This window comes from Petaurus breviceps, unplaced genomic scaffold, assembly GCF_028583685.1.
Source record: "Petaurus breviceps papuanus isolate PSGF00001 unplaced genomic scaffold, PetGlider_PUasm1.0 37, whole genome shotgun sequence".
Taxonomy (NCBI): Eukaryota; Metazoa; Chordata; class Mammalia; order Diprotodontia; family Petauridae; genus Petaurus; species Petaurus breviceps.
Window position 1 is genome coordinate 7,337,889 of NW_027186296.1, and position 12,052 is coordinate 7,349,940.

General features: G+C 36.8%; 1 protein-coding gene across 1 annotated transcript; it reads left to right on the forward strand.

The window, feature by feature from the left end:
• The first annotated feature begins 10,248 nt into the window (after nucleotides 1–10,248).
• On the forward strand, nucleotides 10,249–11,229 carry LOC138168443 (olfactory receptor 11H6-like). Its single transcript, XM_069097467.1, has one exon. It carries the CDS (start codon nucleotides 10,249–10,251, stop codon nucleotides 11,227–11,229), a length of 981 nt encoding a protein of 326 aa, XP_068953568.1.
• The last annotated feature ends 823 nt before the right edge of the window (nucleotides 11,230–12,052 follow it).

Genomic DNA, 12,052 nt, shown 5'->3' on the forward strand with positions numbered 1-12,052 from the left:
CGGCTTCCCAGAATACAGATCAAATCACAGAACACTTCTCAAAGTGACCCCCCAAAACAAAGCCTCACATCAGGGCTCATATAGCCTTCTCCTGGCTCAGAGAATGTAACAACCTTATTGACTCACTGGCCAATCAAGAAGTATCTACTGAAAAACAAGCCTCCCACCCCAGGCTCCAGGTGCACTTTAGCCTAGGGGCAGGGAAGATCTTAAAAATATACATTCCATTACAATGCCTACCTTGGATAAGCTTCCAGATCATGCAGAGTGTGCCTGTAGTCTGTCCAGCAATCATCAGAATCAATCAAAGGCCACATTTTTTTGCTTCTCCTCTAGCTGATATAGATAAGATATAATATATAGGTATATATGTATGTGTGTATATATATAAATAACAACACAATTTTCTCTTTCCACCTCCTCCTCATGAGAAATGGAAAAAGCAAGCCAAAATCCTTAAGATAAAAATGCACTTAATACAAAACTAATTCCCACATTGGTTATATCAAAAAAATTATGTATTTCAGCTCGCACCCTACATCAATCACCCCTCTGTCAGAAGGTAGGTAGAATGATTCATCATTGGTCCTCTGAAATTTTATATGCTCATTGCATCTAAGAGTCTTTAAATCTTTCAAATTTGTTTGCTGTTACAATGTTCTGTTATTAATTATTATGCTGTTTCTGGTCACTTCACTCTGAATCAATTCATACAAGTCTTCTAAAGTTTCTCTGAAAACCCCTTCATCCATCATTTTTTATTTTAGAAGAGGGGAGGCAAAGCAATTGGGGTTAAGTGACTTACCTAAGGTCACACAGCTAAGTGTCATGTCTGTGGCTAGATTTGAACTCAGGTTCTCCTAAGAGTACTCTCTTCACTTTACCACCTTCCTGCCCCCATCGTTTCTTACAATACAATGCATTCCATTACATAAATATACCATAATTTGTTCAGTCATTCCCCAATAATGGACAACTACTTAATTTCTCATTCTTTACTACTACAAAAACAAGTATTATAAATATTTCTGTATAGGTGATCATCAAGTTTGCTTACTAGTAAGGTCAGACTCCATTTCTCAGGCTCTCGAAAGTTAAGCCTGTGTCTAATTTTAGTTTATTCGTCAATTTCAATCTGACCTCTTATTGCTTTGTATTTATAGGAATATAAACTTCACTGTGTGAATGAATTGATCTCTAACCCACTAAAGGGATAAAAGAATCATAGATCTAGAGCTAGAAGGAATCATAGGCTCAATTTAGTTTGGCCTTTCATGTTACAGAAGAGCAAACTGAAACTCAAGGAAGTTAAATGACTTTTATAAGGTAGGAGTAAGTGTCAGAGATATAATTTGAATTCAAGTTCTCTGATTCTATAGCCAATGCTCTTTGCATTTCACAAGTCTTTCTTAATAAAATGAAATAATGCATCTCAAAGAACTTTGAAAAAGATCTTTAGTTCTTATGGCTTATAAATCATGGACCATGAAGAGATATAATGCCACTTGGTTTGCTGGGTATGTATCCTTTTGTCTCCATACCTTTGTCTAGCTTCATCTCTGATTGTGAATCTCTCTCTGAATTCATCTCAGTGTCAATCTGACCTAGTGTTTTTGTCCATGTTTCTGATTTTCTATTTCTTGAGCTATGTGCTTTTGTCTTATACTTCCTCTATTATGAAATAAACATTAAAGGCACCCTTCTAGTGTACTGCATTATTAATATACTTGCTGTTACCATGTTCTGTTATTAATTTTTATGCCATTTCTGCTCATTTCACTCTGAATCAGTTCATACAAGTCTTCTGAAGTTTCTCTAAAACCATTTCATTGTATTTGAAACCTGTATTTGAAATAACCTTTCCCCCCAGATATTCTCTTATATACACCAGGAAAGATGATATTTGGCAGGTTAGACTTTTTTCTATAAATAGGGAAACTGAGGACAAGGACAAAGAAAGGAGTTCCTTGAAACTGTGTAACTATTCAATATATGAATAACATATCTTTTCACATAATCTCCTCCATTCTTCTTAAATATCAACCAAATAAATTTGATGAAAAAGGAAAATGGAAAATACTTGGGAAACTTGGGAAAATAGGCACATTATGCTATTCCCAGTAAGTTTTCCTTTTTTGAAGAGTTATAGAATTAGTAGCATAGTGGGGTGATTTGCAATGAGGCACTAAGATTTTATGAACGCTATTTCTTTGCTTGGAAGTCTGAAATCACTACATCGGGGGAGAAAAGGTAGAGAACTCCAGCTGAGAAGAAAATTGGGGGAAGGCATTAAATTCAAAAGAGATGAAGTGCACCAAAGATAAACTTCATCAACTTCACAGTTTCTCAGAAGTCACCCAGAGTAAACTCTTACTTTTTTTTGTTTATATGAAAGCCTAATATAAGAGAAAACAGCCTTATGGAAGAACCATGGACTTTTATAGAACCAAGTCAGTACTTACCTTTACCTAATAAATACAACATATTAGAGTCATCATCATCATCATCATCATAATCTTCATCACCAGATATTTATTAGAGGTCATGAATATATGACTATAAAAATAGATTTTTAAAACATTGACTCTACCCTCTAGGTGGCACATTGTAGAAAATAATAATGACCAATATTATCTCAGAGAAACCATAGTAGCAACAAAACCTCTTGAATACATCCCTGTCTTCCACGGAGCTCATGTAACTCAAGAGTATGAAGGTACTTTAGAAAATAGGGAAGTATCATTTGATATTAATGATTGTTAGGCTATTTATAAGCTTTCTTTGATGGTCATTACACCTGAGAACAACAAAGAAACTACTCAGAATTTGGATCTCAAAATTTTTTAAATGAGTATTTAAAAAAATGTTTTACATGTAATTGAGAATGAAAGAAGAAAATATTATTAAAAAGAAAATATTAAAATAGCAAGAATAAAAAAGAAACTACTCAGATACTTCAGTGTATCTGTGGTATCTCTGATCAAATGAGATATTTATAAAGTGTTTAGCACAATGCCTGGAACATAGCAGGTGGATATAAATGAATTTTGCCTTCACCTTCCCCTTTTCTGTATCTAATAATGCAGATCACAAGTTAGCTATGCCATCTCATCTCATGCGATTCTTATCCAAGTCCTTTGCCAGGGGCCTCCCTCTAGTTTTCCTGACATGTCATGAGCACCACTATAGCATATAAGTGGTCCAATCTGTTTTCAGCATACATCACTCTGATGGCATTTCATGATACTTCCTTTGTGAAATTCTTATTTGATAAAAGATTGTATCTGATTTAATTAAAATAACCCTCAATTTTTATTCTTCAAAAGTTATGATATTTTATGATTCATACCTATGTAGTACAGTCGGTCTAAAATCATTTATTAAATACATTTATTAAATTAAAATTTAAATTTATTAAATATGCTATGCTAAGTGTCAGGACTATAAAGAAAGATAAAACAAAGCACCTGACCTCAAGCAACTTACACTCAAATGGGGAGACGATACAGCAAAATAGGAACAAACTCCACAACGTACTTGACTGCCTTGGGGGCAGCCCATTTCACTTTTGTGTAGTTCTAATTGTTGGGAAGTTGTTGGTTTTTTTCCTTTAGCACTCAAGTCTAAAAAGAAGAAACTTCCCAACAATTAGAGCTACTTCAAAATGGGATGGGTTTCATTTTAGAACCTGTTGAATTCAACACTGCTGCCTCATCAAGGATAATGGAGAGAATATTCATTAGAGGGGATTCCCTAGTTAATTTAATGAGTTACCCAATAAGCCTGTTGAAATACTATTACAGAGTATAAATCTTCATTTGGAGACATCTGAGGGGCATATCTACAGGGAAAACGCGGGCATGAACACACTCAACAGTTCCTTTGCTTGAGAAGATACAGTCATTAACTAGCTTTTCAGTGACCAGGATTCTCTCCAGTACTATTGGATTTCTGGGACAGAAAGAATTGACTTTTGTTCAAGGACTTATTCATCTCTGGTGTCAATATAAAGGAATTGCCAGATCAGTTTGGTTGTCTGTTTTATGTCCTTTTTGCCTTCTGCCATATAGAAGACAGGCCAATATGTAGCAAAATCAATCGGTTTTAGGGCATGGCAGCAAGAAAGTCTGTGCAGTCATATTCTCTTCCTTCCCAAGAACTGAAAATGGCTGCTGCCTTGAGGAAACATGACATTTGTTTGTGCTTGCAAGTGAGCAGAGAAGAGAGATTGTAAAAACGAACTTTCCTAGCCTGAAAGATGGCAAGAACACTGGCACTAATAGATTTTTCTGTAAAATATGGCAGAGACAAACACGTGGCATGTCTATTAAAATCAAAATGGTAGTTCATAGGCAATTTCATGAATCCCATACTCCTGTGGGCGCATAAAAATGGTATTTTGAGTTCCTCACATAACATTAGTCTTTTAGAAAAACAAGGGAGATTTCCTGAGCAGCACCAGCTTTGCATTTCACCTCCTGGGTAACCCTAAGTTTGAGAGTTCCCAAATTTGTCAATTTAGGAATCTGAAATTTTAGAGAAAAAGTAATTTTGTTATTCAGCATGCTTCTTGGAGAGAGAAATATGTCACTCACATTATTCCTTAACATTGATGTCATACTAAAGATGTATCCACCCAAAAGTCTTTTCTCTGAACTCTGTCTGGTACCACTATTCAAGAAGAACCTAGGGTAATCCATGATTACTCCTCCAATGGCTCCACTCCTGATTCTCTGGAATTTTCCATTGTGCCACTACATGGGTACCTAGAAATGTGTTGTGTATCCCATTAGAATATGGGCTCTTTGAGGGCAAGAATTTTTTGCATATATTTGTATTCTCGGGGTTTAGCAAGTACACACTTAATAAAAAAATTAGCTATATATCTACTAGGAGAGCAATGTCAATAAGCCTCATCAAGGGGGCACAGAAGGGAGAGTAATCCTTCCTTTAGGAAGAAAGTCACTTGAGACATTACTGCAAAATAAAAAAGAGGTGATCAGAAATATTACACTTGAAAACACAGAGAAATCAAAAAGATGATATAGGTCTCTGGGAGGCAAAAGCCCACTAGAGAGGATATGTTCACTATTCATGTGCTCAGGTGCAAGTTTTCTGTGATTTGTTTTTGTTGTTATTGTTGCTATTGTTTTCTGGCCAAATAATACCTGTCTTATCTTTAAAAAAAATTAAGTAATGAAATCAGTCCTCTCGTGTCTATAGATTATTGTTTGATATAAAATATTGAATGCATACAAACACAAAAAAGAAGTGAAGGACCTGAATGGATTTTTTTTGAAAATTAGATTATCATAGGTCTCTGGAGAATACTGAATAGGAATAGAAAGTAATAAAGTGAGTTTATCTCATTCATAATCATTATTATGATTGTTAATTTTGTATTTCCCTCCATCTTATACTTCTCTTTATTTCCCATCTTCTCTTTAAAAGTTTGCTTTGTTTCTGACTAATCCTTCCCTCAATTTCTCCTTTCTTTTATTCCCTCTCTTTCAGTTAGCCCCTTTTCTTCCTGTCTCTTCATTGAGTTCAAATAGAGCCTTGCACACTTAACAGACTAATGCTCCTGGATAAGTCACTTAATTTCTGTCTATCTCAGTTTTCTCATTTTTTAAATGGAGGTAATAATAGCATCTATATTTCATGATTGTTGTAAGTATAAATAATATTTGCATCATTGTTGTTCGGTCTTAATTCTTTGTGACCCCATGGACCATATCACCTCCAATACTATCTATGATGTTTTTCTAGCAAAGAGAATAGAATGGTTTGCCATTTCATTATCCAGTGGATTAAAGCAAACATACGTTAAATGACTTTCCCAGGGTCACATAGCTAGGAAGTGTCTGAGGACAGATTTTAACTCAGGTCATCCTGACTCTAGGCCTAGCACTCTATACTCTGAGACACCTAGCTGCTCAATGTTTGCATAGTTCTTTGAAAATCTTGAAGCCCTATATAGATGGTACATATTAACATTTTATAGACATTGTTGCATATAAGCTTCTTGACAATTCTGTGAGGCAGGTATTAATGGTACTATTATCACCATTTCACAGGTGAGGAAAAGGGGTTGTAAAACCTAAGTGACTCATTTATAGTTATAAAACTAATAAGAGTCAGGAGTGGAATTAGAACCCAAGTAACTGGTCTATCTCATAGCCCAAAGCAAAGGAAAAAAAGCAGGGTGGCTAAGTGGCACAGTGAATAGATCACCGGCCCTGGAGTCAGGAGAAACTGATTTCAAATCCGGCCTCAGACACTTAACACAAAAACTAGCTGTGTGACCTTGGGCAAGTCACTTAACCCCGATTGCTCTCCAAAAAGCAAAAAATAAAAAAAAGAATGGGTTGGACTAGTTTGCTAAAAAGTTCTCCAGGGCAGCTAGGTGGAACTGTGAATAGAGTACCAGCCCTGGAGTCAGGAGGACCTGATTTCAAATCCAGCCTCAGACACTTAACACAACACAAAAACTAGCCGTGTGGCCTTGGGCAAGTCGCTTAATCCCAATTGCCCTCCAAAAAAAAAAAAAAGGAAAGAAAAAAAGCTTACATTTTTATGCAATTTTAGGTACACAAAGTGCTATACGAAAGTTATTTAATTTAAATCTAACAACACTTTGAGGTAAGGTCATCTCACACTCCCTTTTCAGAGATGTGGAAACCAAGGCAGAGAGTAATAAGGTGGCTTGCCTAGGGTCTTCCAGCCCACAAGGGTCCCAAAGAGGATTAAAAACCTAGTTCTTTCTCATTACAAGAACTGCTCCATTGCTTCTGTGACACAATGATTCTCACTTTCCAGGACATTATCATGGAGACATAATGGAAGATCCCAAACCTAGAACCCTGGAGTCCAGACAAAAAGATGACATGTGAGTGAGAGAAAAGAAGGAAAAGAAAAGACTGAGGCTTCTCCTCAGTTGACAAAGCCAAACCACCTACATATTTTAAGAGCAGTAATATGCATTATCAACTAAGTCTAAACATATTCTGTTCTGAGAATTGCAAGAAAATCAGGGAATTTGGTTCCCCAAAATTAATCACCTCCCAAGAGAAGGAAAAAGTTTAATATAATTAATACAGTCAAACTTGTAGACTTTATGAGAGAATTTCAACCTTTCCCAGAGCCATTCTCCCCTTGCCTGACTTCCATAATAAGTCTCTGTCCTATGGCACACAATTCAGTGACTCCTGAGACAATCACTGAATCTCTTACCATCCTCCTCCCTAACTGCTGGTTGCCTAGGACATCAAATGCTCTCAGGTCCTATCTGCCTCTCAATGCACACCCCAGGACATTTACAGAGGTTCCTTCCCTATCTGGATCTGAGAAGAGAGAGACATAAAACACATATCTTAAATGAGATTCTAAGGTTTGTCTCTTGCCTCTACCTCTGCCTCTCCACTATGCAGCTGTGAATAAACAATGATAAGAAGTGATCCAAACTTTGGTGGATCTAAAAAGGCTCATCTTTGACATAAAGGCAAGGAAAAAAGGTTCTAGGAATTAGAGAGGGAGAAATGAACAACATAGAATGCTTAGATTCAGTGGGTCTTGTTTCACTAGACATCTTAAATGCTCCCCCCAAATAAGATAATTAATCAATCCTTTATTGAAAATACAGATTTGGAAAGTACCTATGATAAAAAGTAATAAGACTAAAGCACCACCACTTATTTGGATCAACTGATGCCATGGAAGAACAGTGGACAAATCACTCCATCAGAGGAGGCCATCCAGATCCTCAAAGACAACCTCTTGGTAAGGAACACTGCAAGCTATTTTGTAAATTAGTCTCTGATAGGAACATTTCATTGGTATTTCTCCCAATACCTTTTTTTCTTTCTTTTGCTGTTATTCTACCTCATGCTTGTTCTAACCCTTCTAATGTCCATTTACTCACCCTTCTGCATTAAATTTTTTTACAATCTGCTTCTTCAGCTTATCTGGGCCAACATTACGCAGAGATTAAAAGGAAAACCTAGTCAGTGGTAAAATTTAAGAACCCATGAAAATCTCTCCTGATCAAAATTATCCTGAACCAGATATTGGGGTCTGAAATTTACTGTATATCACTGGGTATATTGAGATCACTCTTTAAAGATGAGAGAATCATCACACTACCATATGGTGTAGAGAAAAGAACACTGGGCTTGGAGTCAGAAGATGAGAGTTGAGATCCCAAATCTGATATTTACTTAATTATATGACCTTGGCCAAGTTACTTTACCTCTCTAAGGTTCAGTTTCTCATAGGCAAAAAAGGGTGGATAATGTCTACCCATACTACCTGCTAGGGGAGTTCTAAGGAAAATACATTATAAAAGTTAACACCCCATCGAAATAAAAGCCATTTTTACACTCAACACTTTAACAGAGATTCTTAGCATCACTAGTTGAAATTCCAAGTACATTGCCTACTAAAGACATCAGTTATTAGTTAAAGTAGTGTCCTAAGTATCATGTTATGTATCTTAAGAATAATTATGGGTAAAATAGACTTTAATGGGCTGAAATGAGGAGCAGGTTCACATCTCCAAAAGTTTCTATGGAGAAATGCAAGTCTAGTTCTAAGCAATAATTTCATCATCTTCATTGTATTGATGAAGTGCATTAAAGTTTGCAAAGTGTTTTATACAATAACTCATTTAATCCTAATAAAAATTCTGTAAAGTAAGTGCTATTATTATTTCCATTTTACAAATGAGAAAACTGAGGCTAAGAAAGATTAAGTAACAGGGTGACACAACTATTCAATGTCTGAGTCAGGATTTGAATTTGGAACTTCCTGATTCTACATCTATGTGTTCTATGTACTCTACCACCTAGATGACTAAGAAAAAGTGTGACTTATTATTTGTTGATAATTTAAGAATGTTTGTACTGCTAGTCTTATTTATCTTTTTTCAGGTATTTATGTAGCATCATACACAATATTGTGAGCTACAACGCTGTGAGTGGGGATTATGTCTTAGACTGTCTCATATCCCCTTCAAAGCATCAAACATTGCACATAGTACATCTTCAGTAATTACTTTTTTAACATTATTATCATTAAGAATAAATTTAGGGGAGGCTAGGTGGTGCAGTGAATAGAACACCAGCCCTGGAGTCAGGAGGACTTGAGTTCAAATCTGGCCTCAGACACTTGACACACTTACTAGCCATGTGACTTTGGACAAGTCACTTAACCCCAACTGCCCTCCAAAGAGCAAATAAAAATGAATAAATTTATATATATATACATATACATATATATATAAAGTTAACATTCATATAGGATGTTAAAGTTTACTGAGATGCATATTTCCTCAGTTGAGTCACTCAGGAATCTTATGAAACACATTGAATGAATGAATGAAGCATTTATTAAGTGATCACTTCAAGTGAAATCCTGTGCTAAGTGCTGGGGATACAAACAGAAGGGTAAGTTTTTGCACTCATGGAGCTCACATTCTAATGGGAAGCCAACATACAGAAGAGGATGAACTATCTGACTTAACATTAGAGGAGAGAAGTAAAGCTGAGAGATTAAACGATTTCTTCTTTCCTACCTAATTAAAAATAAAATCACTTTTTAAAGCACTTAAATGTTTACAAAATTATAAACATACATTTGAAATATTACATAAAATCTGATTTGATCCTTACAGCAAACTGGTGAGTCAGAAACTACAAGCATCTTATCCCTATTTTCTTGGTAAGGTTTAGAAAAGTTGAATGACTTAAATATGGTGTGACAGAAGGCAGACTTCACGGAAAGAATGGGAATGTAAACTGGATATCAAAATAAGAAGTAGAGATGATTATTATTCATATTATGTAGGGAATGATATGAGTAAAAGCACAGAAATGGGACAATAGAGTAATTAACAAGTGAGTGGTTCATTTTGAGTTGTTCATTTGGTTCCCCAATACAATGTAAGATCCTTGATGTCAGAAACCTTTTCTACCTTTCTTTGTATACCACATGCTCGGCACAGTATTTTACACATAAGAAACACCTAATAAATGCTTGTTGTTCATTATTATGAAAAGGCCAGCCTCTAGAGCCATATTGCAAAACTTTGTGCATTTAGTTTGTAGGTAATTAAAAATTTAGAATCAGGAGGTCTACTGCTAACAGCTCTAAATTAATGGACACAAAATCAGAGAATTTTATAATAATGAGTATTATTAGAGATTCCTCAAATTGGAGAAAAATGAGAAATAGGAAATAAGGCCGCCTGTCATGGTTACTTCTGTCCTCTCCACAGGTCTAGTAGTCTTGAACATATCAGGAGAAAATAGAGTGACTGAGTTCATCCTCCTAAGCTTTCCCTGCCCCAGGAAGATGCAGATCCTCCTCTTTTCAGTCTTCTCTCTGACCTATGTCCTGACCCTGATGGGGAATGGGTCCATCATCTGGGCAGTGAGGTTGGATCGCCAGCTCCACACCCCCATGTACATACTGCTGGCCAACTTCTCCTTCTTGGAAATCTGCTATGTTAACACCACAGTTCCTAACATGTTGGCCAATTTCCTCTCTGAGACCAAAACCATCTCCTTCACTGCCTGCTTCCTACAATTCTACTTCTTCTTTTCCACAGGCATCACTGAGCCATTCTTCCTGTCTCTCATGGCTTTTGATAGGTACCTGGCCATTTGTCAACCTTTACATTACCCTACAATCATGACTGGACGGTTCTGTATCAAGCTAGTTCTCTTCTGCTGGGTGACAGGCTTTCTCTGTTTTCCCATTCCTATCTATTTTATGTCTCAATTGCCCTTCTGTGGCCCAAATGTCATTGATCACTTTATCTGTGATCCAGGCCCCCTGATGGCTTTGACATGCATCCATGCCCCAGGAATCGAGTTTTCTTTTTCTATTATACCCTCTCTTGCCATCTTCCTCACTTTCCCTTTCATCCTCGGATCCTATACCCTGGTGTTCAGAGCTGTATTACGAGTTCCTTCAGCAGCTGGCAGAAAGAAGGCTCTCTCCACTTGTGGGTCCCACCTGACTGTGGTCTCTCTGTTCTTCGGAACTGTCTTGGTCATGTATATCACCCCAACATCAGGACATATAACCACAACACAAAAGATTATCACCTTGTTTTATTCAGTGTTTACCCCACTTGTGAATCCCCTAATTTACAGCCTTAGGAATAAAGAGATGAAGACTGCTCTACGAAAAGCACAGATGAGCATAAAAATTCTTCCAAATAAATGACATATTTAAAGTCTTTAACTGCCTTCTTCTCTTGTCCCTAATCGCTCCCTAATTAGATGCAGCCATTTCCCTATATCTTGATCCATATCCCCAGGGCATCATTCATTCCCTGAAATTATTCTCTGCCTCATCAGAGCAAAGCTAAACCAGACCTTAGCTCACGATCAGGTTCACATACTTGTGTGCTCACTGCTGGCCCCTTAGCTTGACACACATGGCTGAGATGAAGAAAGCTGGATGGGAAGAACATGGGTTATAAACACAAAAGACCTGGGCTTCGATCCTGACTGACACTTCCTGTGCAACCTTAGCCAATTCACAACCTCTCTGACTCTCAGTTAAGTCATCGGTAAATTGAAGGACTTGGAAGAAACCATGTAATGATGGATTTAGATAAGATAAGAACCTCGGAAGTCAAGTCAAAAAAACCTCATTTCATAGATGATGAAACTGAGACCCATAGAGACTAAGTGATTTGCCCAAGGTGGCACAGGTAGTAAATACACAGCACAGACAAGGTTTGAACTGAGACCATCTAACTCCAAGACCAGAGCTTATTCCACACATCCTGGCTGCCTCTAAATTTTCTTCCAAATCTAAATTTATCATCCTTTGACCTCAAGACTTTACCTCGCCTAGGGCAGTTAAGTGACACAGTGGATAGAGCACTGGTCCTAGAGTCAAGAGGACCAGAGTTCAAATACAACCTCAGGCAGCTATTAGGTATGTGACCCTGGGCAAATCACTTAACCCCAATTACCTCAAAAAAAAATATTTTACCTACTTTGACTTTTAAAATATAACTGTGCCTAAGATTGGGATT